The sequence below is a fragment of the Apiotrichum porosum genome (assembly GCF_003942205.1).
Source record: "Apiotrichum porosum strain DSM 27194 chromosome Unknown scaffold_1, whole genome shotgun sequence".
In the NCBI taxonomy this organism is placed as follows: domain Eukaryota; kingdom Fungi; phylum Basidiomycota; class Tremellomycetes; order Trichosporonales; family Trichosporonaceae; genus Apiotrichum; species Apiotrichum porosum.
In genome coordinates this window covers 2,275,859-2,295,048 of record NW_021167108.1, presented here as the reverse complement: position 1 = coordinate 2,295,048, position 19,190 = coordinate 2,275,859, and the positions used below count along the sequence as shown (strand labels likewise).

The 19,190-nt window shown below is 58.1% G+C and overlaps 10 protein-coding genes and 1 non-coding gene across 11 annotated transcripts; 4 read left to right on the top strand and 7 right to left on the bottom strand.

The window, feature by feature from the left end:
• Positions 1 to 45: 45 nt before the first annotated feature.
• On the bottom strand, positions 46 to 1,957 carry EHS24_000824 (uncharacterized protein; the record flags this gene model as incomplete). The annotated part of the gene is made up of 4 exons (XM_028616640.1): positions 46 to 1,542; positions 1,592 to 1,729; positions 1,767 to 1,880; positions 1,919 to 1,957. The coding sequence occupies 4 exons, from the start codon at positions 1,955 to 1,957 to the stop codon at positions 46 to 48; spliced, it is 1,788 nt and encodes a 595-aa protein (XP_028480497.1).
• Positions 1,958 to 2,586: 629 nt separating this feature from the next.
• On the top strand, positions 2,587 to 2,667 carry EHS24_000823. The gene has a single exon. It is a non-coding gene; the product is annotated as a tRNA-Ser (tRNA).
• A 504-nt stretch (positions 2,668 to 3,171) lies between these two features.
• EHS24_000822 (uncharacterized protein) lies at positions 3,172 to 3,729 on the bottom strand (the record flags this gene model as incomplete). Its single annotated transcript, XM_028616639.1, has 3 exons — positions 3,172 to 3,448; positions 3,505 to 3,643; positions 3,711 to 3,729. The coding sequence occupies 3 exons, from the start codon at positions 3,727 to 3,729 to the stop codon at positions 3,172 to 3,174; spliced, it is 435 nt and encodes a 144-aa protein (XP_028480496.1).
• Positions 3,730 to 5,111: 1,382 nt separating this feature from the next.
• RPB7 (DNA-directed RNA polymerase II subunit) lies at positions 5,112 to 6,031 on the bottom strand (the record flags this gene model as incomplete). The annotated part of the gene is made up of 5 exons (XM_028616638.1): positions 5,112 to 5,294; positions 5,507 to 5,557; positions 5,601 to 5,754; positions 5,806 to 5,921; positions 6,020 to 6,031. The coding sequence occupies 5 exons, from the start codon at positions 6,029 to 6,031 to the stop codon at positions 5,112 to 5,114; spliced, it is 516 nt and encodes a 171-aa protein (XP_028480495.1).
• Positions 6,032 to 6,792: 761 nt separating this feature from the next.
• Positions 6,793 to 8,278, top strand: RAX1 (Bud site selection protein, Revert to axial protein 1; the record flags this gene model as incomplete). The annotated part of the gene is made up of 2 exons (XM_028616637.1): positions 6,793 to 6,957; positions 7,163 to 8,278. The coding sequence occupies 2 exons, from the start codon at positions 6,793 to 6,795 to the stop codon at positions 8,276 to 8,278; spliced, it is 1,281 nt and encodes a 426-aa protein (XP_028480494.1).
• Positions 8,279 to 8,917: 639 nt separating this feature from the next.
• On the bottom strand, positions 8,918 to 11,038 carry EHS24_000819 (uncharacterized protein; the record flags this gene model as incomplete). Its single annotated transcript, XM_028616636.1, has 6 exons — positions 8,918 to 9,357; positions 9,413 to 9,674; positions 9,722 to 9,976; positions 10,019 to 10,179; positions 10,232 to 10,272; positions 10,644 to 11,038. The coding sequence occupies 6 exons, from the start codon at positions 11,036 to 11,038 to the stop codon at positions 8,918 to 8,920; spliced, it is 1,554 nt and encodes a 517-aa protein (XP_028480493.1).
• Positions 11,039 to 11,258: 220 nt separating this feature from the next.
• EHS24_000818 (uncharacterized protein) lies at positions 11,259 to 13,614 on the top strand (the record flags this gene model as incomplete). Its single annotated transcript, XM_028616635.1, has 6 exons — positions 11,259 to 11,963; positions 12,004 to 12,369; positions 12,416 to 12,748; positions 12,802 to 12,999; positions 13,089 to 13,341; positions 13,442 to 13,614. 6 exons carry the CDS (start codon positions 11,259 to 11,261, stop codon positions 13,612 to 13,614), a joined length of 2,028 nt encoding a protein of 675 aa, XP_028480492.1.
• A 163-nt stretch (positions 13,615 to 13,777) lies between these two features.
• EHS24_000817 (uncharacterized protein) lies at positions 13,778 to 14,738 on the bottom strand (the record flags this gene model as incomplete). The annotated part of the gene is made up of 2 exons (XM_028616634.1): positions 13,778 to 14,403; positions 14,453 to 14,738. The coding sequence occupies 2 exons, from the start codon at positions 14,736 to 14,738 to the stop codon at positions 13,778 to 13,780; spliced, it is 912 nt and encodes a 303-aa protein (XP_028480491.1).
• A 303-nt stretch (positions 14,739 to 15,041) lies between these two features.
• On the bottom strand, positions 15,042 to 15,711 carry EHS24_000816 (uncharacterized protein; the record flags this gene model as incomplete). The annotated part of the gene is made up of 3 exons (XM_028616633.1): positions 15,042 to 15,149; positions 15,278 to 15,395; positions 15,434 to 15,711. The coding sequence occupies 3 exons, from the start codon at positions 15,709 to 15,711 to the stop codon at positions 15,042 to 15,044; spliced, it is 504 nt and encodes a 167-aa protein (XP_028480490.1).
• A 947-nt stretch (positions 15,712 to 16,658) lies between these two features.
• Positions 16,659 to 17,906, top strand: EHS24_000815 (uncharacterized protein; the record flags this gene model as incomplete). Its single annotated transcript, XM_028616632.1, has 3 exons — positions 16,659 to 17,053; positions 17,495 to 17,616; positions 17,752 to 17,906. 3 exons carry the CDS (start codon positions 16,659 to 16,661, stop codon positions 17,904 to 17,906), a joined length of 672 nt encoding a protein of 223 aa, XP_028480489.1.
• Positions 17,907 to 18,060: 154 nt separating this feature from the next.
• EHS24_000814 (uncharacterized protein) lies at positions 18,061 to 19,183 on the bottom strand (the record flags this gene model as incomplete). The annotated part of the gene is made up of 2 exons (XM_028616631.1): positions 18,061 to 18,907; positions 19,005 to 19,183. 2 exons carry the CDS (start codon positions 19,181 to 19,183, stop codon positions 18,061 to 18,063), a joined length of 1,026 nt encoding a protein of 341 aa, XP_028480488.1.
• Positions 19,184 to 19,190: the final 7 nt, after the last annotated feature.

Genomic DNA, 19,190 nt, shown 5'->3' with positions numbered 1-19,190 from the left:
TCCTCTTCGTACATACTGCTAATAATTTACAGGTCATCCTCCATCTCACACCTTGGCCCGCTTAGCGTCCGCCCCAGGTTCGAGGTTGTCTTCTCCACCCTTGCGTTTGCTTTCTCCTGCCATCTGCTCGCCCCCCTCGCCTGCCACAGCTGATGCTTTGGCTGCTGCCCTTTCGGCGAGGATGCTGACCGCGTCCTCGGGATTGGGAATGTCGGTTATGTCATGTCCAAAATAGGGGAGCAGCAACTTGAGCGCAGTGACAGTAGTGCTTTTCAGAGGTGGCTTGACCCGGTCATTTTTGACATAGTCGTAGTGAAAGTACTCGACCCAAACGAGTTTTGCGACGCTTTCCGAGCTTTGGGTGCGAATCGTGACCATGGCAAGCAGGAGATCGTCGCTAACCTCAATTCCGCCCAGAGAAAGTGTCAAAAGTTTCGGGAGGATGAAAGTGCCTGTGCCATCCTTGACCATGAGGCCTTCGAGCAGGCCGTCACCAGTCGACCTCTTGCAGGGACGCTTGTTGTCGTAGAAATCCAGATTGAGGTGAATGAGGGCCTCCAGCGGACGCAACTGTTCCAAAATGGATGGGGCCGTAGATTGGACCGTTGTCAGGGTGAGCGATACGAGTTGGGCTTTCGTAATGCGCAGTCGGGGAGCCTTTATGAAGTCGGTGTACTCCGCACTCAGATGGTGCAGGTTCGGAGCGTTGATCAACTCCAACAGGTCTTTACGTTCGAGCTCTAGATGCCGAAGCGCCGGCAGCGTAACTGCATGTTCAATGGTCCCCTTCGACAGACGAAGCCAGTTGAGTTTTGGGGTTTGCTGCAGAAACTTGGCAGTGTCACCCACACATGAGCCGTCGAACAACTCCAGGTCGGAAACGAACGGAGCCCAGAGACGCGTTTCGGCGGTGTCAATGTTAATCGAGGCTTCAAGTTTCTTGAGGCTGCGACTCGACGGGTGGAACAAGGTTTCTAGGCGAAGGCCCTTGCCAGCCAAGTGTTGCAGGTTGCAGAACTTGTGATGCCAGGCCACTGAAACGAAATCGGTCTCGAGAGAGCGCAGGCCCTTGATCGTGTCGGACAGACTTGTCCCGACCGTCTTTTTTTGGGCCGCTGAGAATGACTTGAAGTCGACTAGGTGCAAGGACACGATATTTCCCTGACTTTTGGCCAACCAGTTGCCAAGCTTGAGGACGGATTGGCTGGGACCGAGTTTAAGACGCGACCAGAGGACGGGCGCGGTTTGGACCACCAGACGCCAAGCGGAACAAACACCTGCCATGCGGACCACAAATTCGGGGTCCGAGGACAAGCCCGCACGGCCGACGGCGATGACAATGTCCGCAGGAAGGTTCACGAACCCTTTTGCCTGGGGAACGGTGGCGTCGACGAGCGTACGGAGAACGATGATTTCGTGCTCGTTGTCAATTTGATGCTCGTTGTTGACATCGCTGACAAGCATCTCGGCAGAGTTGAGGGCACGCAGGGCGAGACCGGGCTTGTCGAGCATCAGGAGGATCCTCGCCAGCAGTGTCCAGGGCTATAACGTGTTAGCGATAGGGAACCGAGGCTTGAGACGGTCTGCGTACCTCGCATCGGTGTTCATATAGTTTGCACAGGTGCTGCATGTTGCTGTACGCTGCCGACACGCTTGCGGGAGCGAGTTGAATTAGGGTCTTGCAGAGGGCGAGGATCACCTCATACTTCCAGTGGCCATAGGTGTAGGACTGGCACATTAGCACAGCATCAACACCGTAAACGTACTTGGTTGAACACCCGGGCGGCCTCTTCGTACTTTTTATCCCTGTGCAGCTTGGTTGCCCGCTGGAACAAGTAGGCCGCGTGGTCCAAGTCTCTATCACCGCCGTTTGTGACAAACTGAAGAGTCAGTGATGGTTCAGCGTAGTCACGCTCACATCGAACCCCAGTGGTAGGGGATCGCGCCTGGGTGGCATGGTGCGGGGGGAAATGGGAGGGGAATGAGAGTGGGTGGGAGAGTGAGAGTGGGTGGGAAAATGAGAGATGGATGGTGAGGATGAACGATGAGGATGAACGATGGATGGTGTGTTTGTGAGCAAATGCCATTCACTCATAGCTCGCGGTGAGTCAACCGCGCTCAACCGATGCGTATGACGGTGAGTTCCGACCGGCGACACTGCAGAAACGCATTATAGCCCTAACATGGGAATTCGACCGCCTCATAGTTGGTTTTTGGTCTGCCGCCACACTGGGCAGAAATGTCCGCAAGTGTCAATGGCACTGTGACACCCTCCATCCGTGATCCGTGGTGTGGTACCCTCCAGCTCATGCTCTGCAGCTCCAGTACGCCGTTCACCTGTACGCAGCTGCGCTGCGTACAGGTGAACGGCGCGACCCACGTACACTTGGGGAGAGCAATGTCGGGGCAATCCCCCCGCGGATCCAAATTCCAACCCACACAGATCGCCGTGTGGCACCTACTTCACCATCTCCTTCCGACACCCCGTTCCTCCGACAAAACCGTCCATTACTCGCCATCCAATGCATGCAGAGCGTCCATTCTTGCATGGATCCGTAGCCCTGCATCAGGAGAACAAGCATCGCGGGCAATGTGGCGGAGTGGTTAACGCGATTGACTAGAAATCAATTTCCTTCGGGAGCATCTGTTCGAATCAGGTCATTGTCGATGGTCCTCTTCCGAGGACTGTGTATTCGTTTTTGGTGTGTGCGGGGGGTGCTGGGAGAGTGTCTGTTAGCGGGGTCAAGGTGGGAACAAGGGAGTGGGATCGAGGACGGGTTTGAGAATGCTGACGGACGCGAGGCGTCTGTAGAGGAGGATGGGCGGTCCCTATGACGGCGATGTCCCACGGAGGGGGGAGGTTGGGTCGTGTGACCAGGTCGGGTCTCCCCAGCGTGTAAGAAACTCGCCTTGCAAGGGCTCCTGAGTGCTGTCATCAGCGAGTGGTGACCTGCCAGTCTGTGACATGACCTCCACTATTCCAGTCGTACGCCACCGGCCCCACGGGGTGTTGGCAACGACGGGAGCGACATGTCACCCTTGTGAGCACCTGTTAGTAACCGAGCCGTGCCAGTACGCTCGCTCCCAGTTCCGAGTTTTGACCAGTACATCCGTCATAGCAGCACTGCGCCTTTACTTCTCTTCCCTTCTCCCTTCTTCCACACCTCCCTTTCAAGGCCACGAAAGGACGAGGTTTGCCTGGGTTTCAGGGGCGGCGTTCCCACCACCGAGCTTCATGGTGTACTCGCCCTCACCAGCGAGGTCCTGCAGCTCGCCTGATCCAGTCTCGGGGGCAAAGACCCAGTTGGCGTTGATGACGCCGTTCTTGGCCGCACCGCGCTCGCGGATGACAATGGCGCCCGACTTGCCCGAGATGGTGCCTTCAAAGATGATCTGGCCGTCGTAGGTGAACGAGTTCTTGTAGCCCTCGCCGTCGGCGTTGTACGTCCTGTACGGCCCGTCAGCGTGGGTGACAGAGGAGAGGCCGGCTGGGAGGCTACTCACAGAACATATGACGACAGACCCTTGCCCTTCATGTCCTTGCCGCCAAAGGTGATGTTGGCAGAGGCGTGGTTGTGCTTCAGGTCCTGGAACGCCTGGACAGGCTTCTCGGTCCACTCCATGGACTTGAACGAGACAGTGACTGCAGAGTCGCGGTCAGCGTCTGTTGATCCCGAGCGACAAACAGCATCCTCCCGAGAAAGACTCACTGGCCTGGTTGTTGGACATGGTGCTAGATGTGTTGGGTGGGAACAGTGGGTTGAGAGGTGAAGAGTGAGACTAGGCGAAGGCGTTGCGGTGACTAGGCCTTTTTATACTGGTGGCTCTCATCCGACCAAATGACGGCCCGCCCAGTAGCTGGCCGCTGGTAGATTGTTCTGGCCTCTGGGCGTGTGTGAATGACTGACGACGTTCCGTTCCGCCTGGTCCATCAACATGACGATCTAGCCGGGCCCATTGAAGCTGGCGATTCTGACGTCATGGATCGTCCCCATGGCCACATGCCTGTTGCTGCCTTGGCCGGCCTCGCCTTGTCAAACGGTCAAAAGGTGATCCAGATCAACCGGGTTCCTGGCATGGCAGACGACCTGATTTGCGGTATAAAGTTGGACAGCGCAGGTCGTTATTGTGTGGACGGGGGTGGCGGTTGTGGCTAACTGGCGGTCAGCTGATCAGGAATTGTCCCTCAAAGACTACCTTTGACTGCGACCGATGTCCGCCACCTCAACAAGGCATACATTGGGACGCATTGCTATGGCATCCCAGTTGTGTGTGTGTGCTGTGCTGAATGCCCTGCTCAACTGATAGCCAAAGCCTCATTCACCACGCTCGACCCTGCCGCCAGATCGTCAATGTGCTCGACCAAAGGCTGGAAACAATCACACAACTGCGCATGCACACGAGCACCGATTATGGCCACGCCAAGACTTTGCTCGCCGTTGTCCAACTCCACGTTCACCCGGAGGCCCACGTCGAGGTACAAGCCCGCCACTGAGGCATTGCATCAAAGGTGGGCACTAGACAGACAAAGCCGACGTCGAACAATACATATCGTGGCGCAGACGCCCCGCATACGGTAATCACCGGCAACCTCTTCATCGGGCCCAGACGCCTTGTGCCAGCTGTCTTGCGGCCTCCATTCATCACCGAGCGTCGACGGCAGGCACCTGACCAGTGGCCAGTGGCTCGGTGGCGGTAGTGGGTTTGTAGCGCCCAACGGAGATACGGCGCTGTTCTTTACCTGGCAGCATCAGGACGACAATGACAGCCGGGGATGCGGCCATGGGGGCACCAGCTTGACAACACATGTCATTGGCGGTGGCCCCCATAGGGGTCCGGGTGCTGCAGAGAGATCACTACTCTGTCGCAACGGTACAGCCCGCGGCCGCTGGAGGTTCAGTAACAGTCGCGTACGGCCCACATGACATTTGGATCTGCAAACACGATACATTTTCGACATTTTATTTATGTTTCTTCTCTTCTGCTCTGCTAATAAACCCCAATGGACACGACACGTTGTCGGTGTGGTACTCGATGAAGGGGTATACAAATGTGCTAGTCTAAAACCTGACACAGTGATGGTGGTTTGTCGTCTAAAAGTGTGGATTGTCTTAATCTTGAATCTGGCCCATAAAGTCTTTCTTGATGGTTCCAATGGCGAAGATGTCGTTGGCCTCTATGCGGCAGCCGACAATCTCCATGCGAACACACGTGTCCCTCTGGATGACCTCGTCGTTTGACCGGTAGCACTGGGGGCTTGCGTTCGGGTCAAACTTCATGTCGGCGTGCACGAGCTGTAGGGCTTTTGTCAGCTCATGGTCTTCCTCATTTCGATAGAAAGTGAAGGATAGAGGGGTGGTTTCAGATAAAAACGATCAATTACTACAAGATCTCCCGGCATACTCAACATTCCATTTAAAATGGTCATGATGTCCCTATGCTTTTTTTTCATCACAAGAGTGGGTGGATGGATGGGGTGGGTTTGGAGGATTGGAAAGACACTCACGTGAGACGACACAAAGACCTGGAGGGGACCGACCATTGCGAAAAAGCCCATCTGGATTCGTCAGCTGGGTTCGTCGCCGAACAAAAAAGCTCACCTTATTCACATTGACGACCTTGCCGTCGACGACCTCGCCCTTGAAGGGCTTCATGACAATAGCAGTGTAGGAACACTTGAAGCGCGCCTGCCCTGTACCGGGCATGATCTTGCCCTCGCCAATGTCGTTGATCGTCACAACGGAGATGATGTAGCTGGAGACTGTCAGACAAAAAGGAACAATGGAGAAACAAAACAAGACTCACCCATACTTTCCGCTGCACGTGCCCTCGACATCCTCGTACAACTTTTGGCGGAGGTAGTCTTCGAGCTGGGCGCCAAAGTAGGAAGGGTGGAGGAGGATCGTGTGCGTGAGTTGGCGCTGTTGTTAGAGAAGGGGGTGGGTAGTAGAAAATGAAGGGGGATGGATGGAAAGGAGACGTGTCAGCGTTCAATGTCTACCAGTGGTGATGAACCAACAAGGAAGAACATGGTGACAGGGTCGCGAGCAACGCGGTGCTCTCCTGTCCTAGGATATCAACCCGGGAGGGGATCAAACGAAGAAGTGTTTTCTTTTTCCCTCTGACTTTCGAGTAGAAGGAGACAGCGAAACTCGATGCGACGGAGCCGCGATCAAGAAGCTGGTGGTGTGGTATTAATCCAGTCCTCCGACGGCGGGCGCGCCTACAGCCCTGCGCCGGTCGGCCTCGTGTTCGTAGTTCGGCGTCGTGCCCTCGCTGTGAGAAGCAGAGGGGGGGATCGCACGAGCTGCGAGGCGCGATGCGATGGATGGGGTTGGAAGGACTGGTTGATTCGAAGAACGGGGGGGGGGAAGAGAGTAAATAGTGTTTCTGAATCGGTGCGAGGGGGCGGCTGGGTCGTCCGCTCGCACCATTTGGGCTGGGTCGGCGCTAATTACATAATCCCGCGTGGAGGGGAATATAATTACGCTGATTTTATCCCATTACCGCACGTGGAAATACTCCCGTCCTCGTACCGTCCCTCCCCGCCACCTGCACCCGCCACCCAGGAAGGGCAAGAACGAGCAGCGCGGTACGGCAACAGGGGCAACAGACGAGACCACAGACTGACTTGTTACAACAGCCACAATCATCTCGCATCCTCTTCCTCATCCTCCATCCACTGTCCTTCCTGTACTCCACTCGCCTCCTGCGCATCCCTCAAGGCGCCAATTACACCCTCCCTTTCCCCCATCCCCTCCGTTCGCTCCCCCCGCTTCGACCTCGTGAACAATGGACATGAGCGAGAAGGACGTCGCGGGAGCGGCTGCCGCTCAGACCCCTGCGACCAGGAAGCGCAACACCACCTCGCGATACCTCAACCTCAAGCGCCTGCCAACCTTGCAAGAAGTCCTCGACAGGCGAACACGTCCACCACTCGACCTCTTCTGCTTCTACGTGCGTGTCAAGAAGCGGTGCGACGTCGCTGCGCGGGGGAAAGGGCCTGAGCGGGTTTGATGCAGAAACCGTCACTGGCCCGATCACTACGCCTCCCCTTGCGGCGGTCACACACTGGCGCGCTCGCGCACACCTCGACGTGTTTTGCATCGCGTCCTTGTCCACTCCCACAGAATCCTGTTGCTGACATGGACCCTCTACACAGATCTTTCTCCAGCGTGAGAGTTCCGAGGATGCGCTCGATTTTTGGCTCGACGTTCAGCAACATGAGAACCTGTGCAAGGCGTATTTCAAAGATTTGAAACGCTCAGGACGAAGTGTTGACGAGGACTGGCCCGATTTTGCGGCGTATGCGCGCCAGAACGGATCGTACATGACCCCCATGCTCGACTTGACAGGGTCGGGCGAACACATCCCCCGCCACAGCCAGACAACCTCGAGCGTTCCTCCCGCGCGCCGCTCATCCGAGCTCGTCGCCCCGGGAAGCAGCCAGCACGCTCCCTCGTCCTATCGTCATGACTCGTACCGACACGACTCATACCGCAGCACCGACCCAGAGCACCAGCAGCAGCACACTTCTCCCTTCCTTGGCAGCGCGCCGTCGTTAGCTGGGTCCGAGTTTGGCCAGAACGCCAACCGTAGCTCGAGCGGCGCCAGTATGCGCTGGTCCACAAACCGCAAGAGCGCCCAGCGCGCACCGACCGTGTTTGCCCGCGACCGCGCCATTGAAAAGCACGCACTTGTCGAGAGCGCCGAGCGCATCTACCTGAGATACCTCTTACCCGGCGCCGAGCGCGAAATCTACCTCCCTCCCGCGTTGCGGTTGACCAACTTTCCCGTGTCGACCGAGACCAAGACTTCACCCCTTATCCCGGACCTGTTCCATGCCCAAAAACTGTACATCTTCCGTGCGCTCGAGCAGGACGCGTTCCCGCGCTTCCTCCGCGCCAAGGCGTTCGGTAACCTCACTCAAACCTCTGCCCTTGTCCGCCTCATCCTCGGCCTGGTGATTCTGTGGGGCGCGTTTGTCCTCGCATTCACCCTCATCTTCCTCGACTGGAAGCCGCGCCTCACGCGTCTCTGGGTCATCCTCCCTTTCTTCTTCGCCTTTAATTTCCTCCTTGCAGCATACTACCAGCTGTCACCATTGTTCGCCCTCTTCTTCCAGTCGGAAACCACACCGTTCCGACTCATCACGGTTCGCGAGACCTATGTCCGCAAACTCCTCCTCCTTCGTGCCCTGTGGATCGAGTGTCTCGTCATCTTCCTCACGGCAGTCTTCACCGTCATCTTCGCCGTTGTTCCAGGTCACCGCTTGTAGAGGACACGGGACATGAACCCGATGGCTCGGGCCAGGTCCCAGACTCCCCTGGCCCGAAACGGGAGAATCAGGAGAAACGGAGGAGCAGTAATCTGTACTTGTCTATGAGGGTGTCCTCTTTTTCCTTTTACGTCTTCTTCTTATATCACCTTGTACTGCACTAGAGTAATGCACCATGGTTTCGTGCGTGCACCAAAGGCTACATGCTCATGCTTACCATGGCGCGGTGGGAAGTGTTTGTTTACATTCCCGATTAGTGCAATAACTTACGTTAGCTGGCTGATCCGATGGAACTCGCAACTGTGCCTAATCACAATCTGCTTCGCGTGGGTATAGGTCACTGGTGCATACAATAACTGCAGTAGACTGGTCATGCGGGATAATGGGCATGGACACAGATGCGCGCTTGGGGTTTCGCCGCCGCCCCGAGTATGGTGTGGTGGTGTTTGTTTAAGTCTTGGTTTGATAGTGGTGGGGGAAAGTCGGTTGGCTTCCTTTGTTTCTTGCAGGATTGAGAATGTCTTGGGAGTACTTCGAGACGAGACACATGTGGGACAAGGGTTCTCAGGACCTCATAAAGACAGTGATAATTGTCGTCGTCGGTGAAGAGGCTGGGACAGGTGGTGTCGGGGACGCCATCTAGTAAGGCTTGGCGCGCTGCTGACCCTGCGTCGAGTAACGCTGGGGTCCGGATCCCGAGCCACCAGCTGCGCCGTTGCCGTTGCCAGAGCCGTCCTGGGCCATGGGCTGGGCCATACCGCTTGGTCCGCCGGGGTTGCGCATCGCCGCGGGGCCGCGAGGCGCGTTGGGCACCTGGCGACCGCCGCGACCGCCCATACCGCCGCCGCCAGCCATGCCCATGCCACCCATGCCACCCATGTTGCCCATGCCGCCCATGCCCATACCCATGCCGCCCATGCCCATGCCCATACCTCCCATGCCTCCCATACCACCCATACCACCCATCATACCCATACCACCCATGCCCATGCCGCCGCCCATCATGCCGCCGCCCATGCCCATCGCATTGCCGCGGGCCATGTTGGGGTTGATGGCGGGAGCTTGGTTCATGCCCATGCCTGAAGTAGGTGATCAGCTATCGGACGGCAAAATACTAGCGTTGTTTGGACTCACCCTTCATCATGTTCTGGTACATCATGGCCATGGCGTTGGGGTCAACACCCATGCCTCCGCTGGCCGCAGCATTGCCGCCGCCGCCACCGCCGCCAGATCCCTTGAGCATGTTCTGGTACATCATGGCCATTGCCGAGGGGTCGAACATGCCAAAGCCCATTTGCGACGTGGGGTTGAAGCCAGAGGTACGGGCGCCGCCGGGAGCGTTGAAGCTCTTGACCTGGGTCCCGGCACCGCGGGGCTGGGCCTTCTTGATCTCGATCTGACGAAGAGTTAGTATAGCTCTCGCTGTGCGTTTTTGGAACTCACCTGGCGTCCCTCGAGCTCGATGCCCGAGTGGCCCATGGCATTGTCGACGCCCGACTCGTCGGCAAACGTCGCAAAAGCGAAACCCTTCGAGCGGCCGTTCAGACGGTCAAACATGACAGTCGCGTCCATGACCTTGCCGAACTGCTGGAGGAAGATCTTGAGCGACTCGGAAGTGACACTAGGCGCGAGCCCGCCGACAAAGACCTTGGCGGTACGCTCGTGCTCGGCGCGAGGGATGGCACGCTTGGGGTCGATCTGGCGAACGAGTTAGGAGTGTAAATGAGATGCCTAACTCACCATCTTGCCGTCGAGCTGGTGGTCCTGCTCGAGGACGCGGTGGACCGACTTGACTTCCTTGAAGGTAAGGAACGCAAAGCCACGCGAGCGGCCGGTGGGGTCGCGCATAATGGTGCACTGGTCAATGTCGCCAAACTGGGTAAAGTAGTTTCTCAGGCCGTCTTGCAGCTCAGTAAAAGTGTTCTCTTCTCTGTCTCTTATTCCAAAACTAACCGTCTGTGGTCTCCCAGTTGAGGCCGCCAATGAACATCTTGCTGTATTGTTGAACGTGCGAGGAAGGTCAGGCATCATGACGAGGTAGGGTGGGCCGTGTGTGCGTGTCCGGGGGAATCCGTATTGGTGTGTGTGGTAACATGCAGAAAACAGGTGTAACGAGAGGTAGAAGATAGGGTATCAGTGTACAGTTTCAAGCGAGGTATTGAGTATCTCTACAGGTGGGCGGGGCCTTTGCCTACCTAGCGGCCCACGCCCGTCTACACGGTGGCTATCACCTACTGTCGCTATGCGACTACCAATAAGGCCCCAATGGCCGTCACAACAGCTACTCTCTTTGTTTCCCACAAAACTCGGGATACACGAAACACGACAAGAAGAAACAACACACAACAAAGGAAAGAACACTAACCCCTCGTCCGGCATGTCGCTGGGCTTGATCCTGTCGCCCATTCCGTCGTGACCAAAGTCGCGCGATCCACCGCCCATGCCGCCGTGGCCAAAGTCGCCGCGTCCACCCATACCACCACCGGGAGCACCTCCGGCACCGCCACCCATACCCATACCGCCAGCGCTGGAGCTGCCGACGTGGTTGGACGCGGTGTGGGAGTAGTTGTCTGCTGGTGGGGCGTGGGTCTGGGCCGAAGACGAGGATGGAGCGGGCGCGGCGGACTCAGTCGCACCTGCGGCCGAGGCGGGTTCCTGCTTGGGCTCAAGGTCGGGGTCGACAAGCTCCTCGTCGAGCTGGGTGGCGTCGAGGTCCTCGAGGTCGAGGTCGCCGTAGAGGTCGTGGTCAAAGTCGGACATTGCTGATGGATGGGGTGTAGAGAGATGTGGAGAGCGAGGGAAGGTTAGTGTTGGGCTACGCGGCCGCAGGGGGAAGGTTGTTGGACCGGAGTCAGCGGCGGGATCAAATTGACCACCATGTGTACCGTGGGAAAGTTGTGCGACCGGGCGAACCCGTGATGACTTCATCTTGATTTCCGCGCTTGAGCTATAGCCCACCCGTTCGTTCTCCATTATCACCATGTCTGCAGTGCGCCAGCGCAAGGCAGCAGCCCCACCGCCAGGATGCGATGGCCCAGCATCCGCCTCTGGGTCGCGGTATCAACGCGCGGCTCGTCCTCCAGCCCGACCGACACGTAGTGTCCATATCGCCCTCTCCCTCGTCATCCTCGCGTGCATGATTGTCTATGGGCAGAGGCAGAGCTTTCTCAAAAGCAAGAACAGCTACACTGTTGACAATCTGAAGGGCGGTAAACCTCTTCCGGAATGGTACGCTGTCTGCTCCAAGGACGGCAAGAAGGTGTACACTGTCCCGGCAGACGTTGGCGGAGGGTCCGGCGCGGTGGAGTGTGTCGTTGTTGGCGGTAAAGAGGTGGTCGACACCGGCAGCCTTGCGCACGTCCGTCGCGTGTGGGGAGAGAAGGGTAAAGGAAACGTCGGCGCGGTCGAGGGATCCCCGGACCACATCCGCAAAGCTGGTGGCATTACAATTGTCTATCTTCCTCCAGGCCACACTGTGACTCCCGGCTTTACCGATTCACACACCCACCCGCTCGAATATGGATATACCCGTCAACTCCCTCTTGTAGGCACCAAGAGCGTTGCCGAGGTCATCTCTGTTCTGGAAGACTACGTCAAGGCTCACCCCGGTGGTGGGCCTGACGACTGGATCACGGGCATGGGTTGGGACGAGACAAAGTGGCCTGTCAAGGAATTCCCCACGGCAGTGAGCTACACGATTGAAATGCCAGCTGACGCGCTCTTAGGCTGATTTCGACACCTCCCCACTCCTCCGTGGCCGCCCAATTGTCCTGTACCGCGTCGACGTCCACGCGGCATGGGTCTCGCCAATCGTTCTGGCCAAGATCGGCAAGCTGCCTGACAAGGACGAGGAAGGCGGTAAAGTCGTCCGCGACGAGAATGGTGAGGCGACAGGCGTCTTCATTGACAATGCTATGCGCTGGCACATCAACCCAGTTCTCCCAGAAGTTACCGACGAGATTCGGGAGATGGCACTCAATATAATGACGCGTGATGCCCTCGCGCTGGGTCTTACAGGCGTTCATGACGCTGGGCAGAACCCAAAGGATCTCGACTTCTTCAAGAAGATGGCCAACCATGGCAAGCTTTCTGTGAGTGAGAGGGGCAGCTTAGGGCTATATCACGGCTGTTTTTGAGGCACTCGCCGTTACAGCTGAAAAGGTGTTGCCGCCGCCTTACCGCCACCTCCCTCCAGACCACGCTTACACCCAGATGCGCTTCTACACCATGCTCATGTGTGTGGACCGTGCCACATTCTGCGGTGACACTGTCGAGCGTGTGACTGGCCTTCAAGACGGTCGCTTCACCCTTCAGAGCGTCAAGCTCGTCTCCGACGGTGCCCTTGGATCCAGCGGTGCCGCATTGCTCGAAGACTACTCCGACCAACCAGGATGGAAGGGTTTCCTCCTCACCGAAGAGGAAAAGTGGGCGCCGCTGATCAAGAAATACTATGACGATGGGTGGCAGGTTGTAAGTTTGGCTTGTGGGATGTTACACCTGGGCGCCCCTGTGCTGACTGTCAGAACGTCCACTGCATTGGCGACCGTGCGAACCACGTTGTTCTCGACGGCTTTGAAGCGGCAATCGGAAAGGACAAGGCGGCCGGTCGCGAGCGCAGGTTGCGTATCGAGCACGCCCAGATCCTCACCCTGCCGGACCTTAAGCGCGCCGCTGAGATGGGTATTATTGGCAGCTACCAGCCAACGCACGCTACCAGTGATGTGAGTGGAGGAAATTCCGTAGCTGTTTCCACTTCTGGTGCTCTGTCTAGCTGCGACCAAGTCCCCATAGCCGATAGCTAACTCTCCAGATGTGGTATGCGGAAGACCGCCTCGGCCCCGAGCGCATCAAGGGCGCATATGCGTGGCGGTCATACATCAACAATGGCGGCCGCATTGCCCTCGGATCAGACTTCCCCGTCGAGTCGCCCCACCCGCTCAAGGGCTTTTACGCCGCTGTCACTCGTCGTGCAGAGGACGGGACATCACCGCATGGCAAGAATGGGTGGTACCCCGAGGAAAAGCTTAGTCGCGTCGAGGCGTTGAGGGGATTCACTGCTGATCGTGAGTATGAAGGCGCCTGGCTAGTGAAGCGTTCTCGCCTCTCCCCCGCATGTCCATTTAGCTAGACGTTCTTAAACTTGCAAGCTAACTCCTCATGCAGCCGCCTACGCCGCCTTCTCCAACAACACCGGCTCCCTGACAAGGGGCATGCGTTTCGACGCCGTCCTCTGGGACGACGACCTCATGACTGTGGATGAGGACGAGATGCTCCAGACCAAAGTCATGGCCACGATTGTCGACGGGAGGATCGCGTATGGGGAATGGAAGGTGTAAAGAAGAACAGAGCAGACAGGCAGATGCCCTTGAACCGGCCGCGGCTCCAAGGAGGAACCAAGTCTGCGAAGGAGATCATGCAATGCAAATTGATGTTGGTTCTACTGCTGTTCTACTGCTACTCTACTACGTCCATTAATCGCAGCGCACTCGCGCCTGCACTCTAATCCTCATCGGCAGCACACACGGCTGCTACCAACCCTTCCGCATCAGGCGTGCTGGCCACAGCATCCACTCTGAATCCTTCTCGTCGTAGGAAACCAGCCGTCGTCTCGCCAATGGCCGCAACGCGGACACAGACTCGTCTCGTTGTGGTCGCTTCTTCCAGCTCGTCGTCGTCATTCCGTAACGCCCACCCACTCGCCTCGAGTAGAGGCAAGACATACCCCGCAGAGCTGGGACTGAACACCGAAACCCATTTTGTTGCTTTGTCGACTTCCTCGACTTCTCGGTCGAGCCCCGCAGCGGCCTGCGTCTCGTAGCTCTTCACCTGGACAACTTCACGCCCAGCAGCGGCTAGAGCGTCGGTGAGTGTCGGGAGGGTCTTGTCTCCTGTAAGGACCAGGTATGGGCGATGCTGGGCTGTGGTACCGGAGTTGGCGGTGCCGCACCTGGACGGCGCAGTGTGATGAGGTCGTGGAGGAGCAGCGAGGAGGAGCGGCGCGAGACCCGCCGCGTGGATGGCCGTCGGGCCGTCTGTGAATCGGTATCTTTCTGGTAAAGATGCAGTGTCGAAAGTCGTTGGGACAGCAGTTCCAGGACAGTAGACGGACAGGTCCGACCACGGTTCTGCAATGTCAGCTCGCAGCTCCCGCTTTCAACGGTTCGTCCAACTGACCCCACGAGCTATCTCCTTCTCCCACACCATCAGCCCCTTCGCCCTCCTCCAACACTTCTCGTACCGCCAAAACCCACGCGTCGGCAGCGCGGCGGCTTGTCACTATCGCAGCCTCGTACGGGCCGGCACCCGTGCGCACGACGTGCTTGAGATTGTCCACGAGCAACCGCTCACCCAAGGCCGGGATGGAGGTCGCGTCGTACCCGCGTTGCGAGAAGAGCTGGGTGTAGCTGTCGTCTGGAGTTGCGGTGCGGAACAGGACGACCTGGGCACGTTCTGGCGGCATTTGTGGGTGATGAAGTGGTTGTAAACAGAGCAAGCTCGGCGACGTCGTCGAAATGCGGAAATCGGCAGTCGGCGTTCAGAATAGAATCGGAGAGTGGAGGTTGCAGTGCAGTGGGAAAACAACTGGGGACGACCTATCCACTGTACCACTGTGGATGCAATCGCAGAGTGACAGACATCAAGCGATCCAAGTGGTCCAGAGAGAAAGTTATTCATATCATAGCTAGCTGCAGAATAAGGACATTGGGAAACAGCTTTTATAGGTGGAGGTGGGGCTAGCTTATGGTAGGTACACCTTGAGGGTTCACTCCTTGAGCGAGATGTGGCCTGGCGGCACATCGCCGTCATTCACGTCGACGCCGTCCTTGAACCAGCGCTCGGTGGCGGCGATGGGGATGGTATTGCCGCTCATCTGCACCAGTCAGTATCCATACACGGTTATGATAGAGCTGCCACTCGCGAAAGCGACGTGCAGCTCGGAGAATCAACGGAGCGTGGGTCATCCAGCTACACGTGCTGATTTAGGCTAGCTGTACCCACCTGGCGACTCTTCATGCGGCCGTCTTCGGCGAACACCCAGTGCTCGAGACCGTACGTCCGGTACCACTGCGAGCTCGGGTCCTCGGTCTCAGAGTACTCGTACCAGAACTCGACTGCGCTGACGAGCGTTAGGAGGACGATGACCGAGTAACGTACATCTTGTTGTCTGTAAACGCAAACAGCTCCTTCCTCAACCGATAGTTCTTCTCCTTGGCCCATTTGCGCGTCAAGAACTGCTTAATCTCGTCGCGACCCTTGATGAAGTCGTCGCGGTTGCGCCACACGCTGTCCTCGGTGTATGCCGGTGCAACGAGGGCTGGGTCGCACGTGTTCCACTTGTCCTGCGCGGCCTTGACTTTGGTGTGCGCCGTGGCCGATGTAAATGGCGGCAGAGGGTGTAGTGGGGCAGCAGCAGGAGCGGCGGTGGATGACATGGTGCGTAGGAAGACGTGTGGAGTGCTAAAGAGGCCAAACAGGGTCGTGCTACGGTGAGCGATGGTGCGGACGGCCATGAGGTTGAGTGGGAGATGGGGACGGCGTCGTCGTCACCGCAGTTTATGTTTTGGCTGGGAACCGCAGCTCATCCGCCATTTGTGCACTCGTCCAGATAGTCTGTGTCCCAAGCACGACATCCGGTACATCCCATGCCCTTCCGATATCTTCGACTCGACACGTCCTCCAGAGATCTGCGCATGCCGACTCTTGCTCTGTCAGCAAAAGTCACAGCCAGAATAGGACCCCACATGGTGTGCTGGCCAACCTCCACCAGCGCGATTCGGAGGATAAGAGGATGACGACAGCGGCGACAGGTGGCGGCGTTGATGTTCTGCAAGCGACTCTGGTTGGGGAACACCTGCACGTACATAATATAGTGTGTACCCGATACACTGTCAGCTGCTAGCAGTAGTGCAGAGCTGGAGACGGGTCACAGCAGTCGTCGTGGGCGGGGGTAAGAAAGACATGTGATTGTTGATTGTGCCTCCTGACTCCACGCGCCTTGCTTTCCGCAGGGATCGTTTGCTTCTTCGTCAACAACGGCCAGTCGCCACCCACCCAAAAGATACACGTACGTGTTCAAATGAACGTGTTGTACATTCAACCCTCGCTGCCTGGCTGTCCATGCACTTCCACGTCGTCGTCGTTGGCCACGTCGTGCACGCCGTCAGTCCACGTCCCAATGCTGACGTCCTCGACCAAAGACCTTACGTAAGCCACAATCGTTGTTGTTGCCGCCCAGCGTCCATTTGTTGTTCCTGCGGCGTATCTTCTCTGCTGCTCGCTACTCATCCATCGCACTGTGCCCTGTCAGCCTCGTTCATACGCATCATATCCACCATAATCTACACGCTCCACACAGTAGCACGTCACCACGATCACAACCATGGCCACCCCTCGCGTCCGCTCCGCCAACGCAGCGAGCATGGACACGCTCGCACCCCACCTGCCGCGCACCATCGCAACATCGTCCGGAAACGCGACACTCTCCCTCCTCACTGCCGCATCTCTACCTCCACACACCCGTGACACCTTGTACTCGCTCTTCGACGCCAACATTGGCCCCCTGGCTAAGGGAACCTCGATGGAGCATGAGGAGCAAGCCAAGCGCGAGGAAATGTTCGACCCCGACGCGCGGTTCTTGCTCTTGTCCAGGACGGCCATGCCGGGAACTCTGAGGGAACAGGGGCAAGTTGAAGAGGGAGAGCTGTTGGGCTTTGTGAGCTTTCGATTCGACACAGAGGAGACGATGGGCACTAGGGACGTCGAGGTGGTTTACTGGTGAGTAGGAACGAGCTCGCGGACGCAGGAACCATTTGCTGGGTGGGCGGCGAAACGATTAGGAAGTGGAACTGCAGCGCCCAGTGGCGGCTACTTCGGGCGAGCAGGTCGTCCCCGAAGTTGAAGCTACTCGTCGTCTTTGCCCCACCGCACATGTTTGGCAATGGGTCGTGACCGCTTGTGACTGCCGTGCCAGCTCAGCACCATGTCACGAGCGCAGTGCGGTCGACCGCAGGGACCTACGCCAGTGACCACCCATGGCGGTCGAGTCGGGCCGGAGAGCGCGGCGCGCCACCCACAAGCGAGGGTTGTGCAGGCCCCCAAAACCTCGCCCCATCCCCCACCTCTTCGCCCGCCGTATATGCCGCAGCACTGGACACTGCAGGTTGCACATCTGCCACGATGATACACTCCACAAGCAGGACTGACACTACTCGACAGTTACGAGCTCCAGCTTTCCCCATCGGCTCGGGGAGCCGGTCTGGGGCGTCACCTCATGACCGAGCTCGAGGGCATTGGAAAGAGCAGGGGCATGAAGAAGTCAATGTTGACCTGTCTGGCTGGTGAGTGCTGTTGAGGCTTTCGAGTCGCGATCGGATCCGCAATAAGACGCTGACGCGTGGGTCCATCTCTGTTGTTGACACGGCGGCTACCTCCGACACATCGTCTTCCCATTCCCCTGCCCGCTGGACGTTCAGGCAACGCACCGGCCCTCGCATTCTACGCCAAAGTCGGCTACACGCCTGACGAGATTGACCCGACCCTCATCGCCGAAGAGGATGGGTGGGAGGACGTTGACGAGAATGGCGAGGACAGCAAGCCCGATTACCGAATCCTCTCCAGAGTTCTCTAATCAACGCGCACACAAACTCGCTCTGGGTGTCTGTAGCAGGTAGCATTTCAACATGTGGGTGAGAGGGGACAGGTTCTTCGGGGTGGTGGGTTTATCCGACAGTGTACACAATAGTCAATGCATATAGTAGCTTCCTCAACCTCATGCGGAGGAACTACGGCCAAGCAGCGAGGATGATGTCCTCGACGCTCGCCGCGACGGGGTCCCTGCCTCCCTCAACGTCAATGTGGAGCTTGGCCCACACACTTTCTGAAGACTTCTTGCTCCACACCTTTTCCTTGCTCGTCCAGTCCGCGCGCTTCCGCAGGCGCCTCATGCGCTGCGGGCTCGGTACGCGGAACACGTTCATAGGGTCCGACTGGTGCAGGTCCGCGCCGTGGGGCGACGCGCCGCTTCCAGTTGCCCCGGCTCCAGCACCAGCACCTGCGAGAGCCGCACTCGGTGTCGTACCGGGGCGGAGGGCGAGGAAAGCAGCTGCACCGTCCGCCTCGCGCGCGCGCCGGGCGGCATTCAGACGTGACTGGACAGACTTGGTGGGTGTGCGCTCGGTATCGTCGCCGTCATCAACGGCACCCTTGCGCTTTCGTGGGGTATTGTCTTGCCCTTCATCGACCTCATCGTCCTCGTCCTCCTCCTCCATGGGTCGCAGTTTACTGGGCGTAGGCTGGCTGCTCCCCGGCGTGTAGTTCTCGCGTAACGGGCTGCTGTCCCGGGGACTGTGCTTGTGCGAGGGAGTCATGAGAGCGGAAATATCCACGTTGGTCGTAGACTTGTACTTCTTCCTGGGCGTGGAGAAGGGCAATGGCGGGAGCTGCACACTGGGGACGGGGGCCGTCTGGGTCGGTGCGTCCGCGCGCCGTTTACGGGTCGACGACGGGCCTGCAATGTTGGCTGTTGAGGCGAGGAGGCGGCGTGAGGTGGAGAGTGCGGACTTGAAGTTGGCAGGGGAGACGGAAGCCGTACGCTGGGCAGCCGTCTCGACCAGGTCGTTGCTTTGGACGCTGTGGATCAGTTCAGCCCAGCAGTGTTGAAGGCAAACTGCGGGTGCTGGTGGGGGCATCTGAAGTGCGAACACCATCACCGCTGTCCCAGACTCACCGTTCACATGCCAACAGTGCAGCAACGCCAACGAGCGCAGTGCGTTCCCCGGACTTCAGCGCATTGCCTGTGCCGGGTGCAGTGAGGTTGCGGAGTGTGGAGAGGAGCTCGGTCGCGATGGGGATGGCGGGGTGCGTCGCGGAGGGGAAGAAGTGGGTGAGCTCGTGGCGGTTCGACATGGTGATG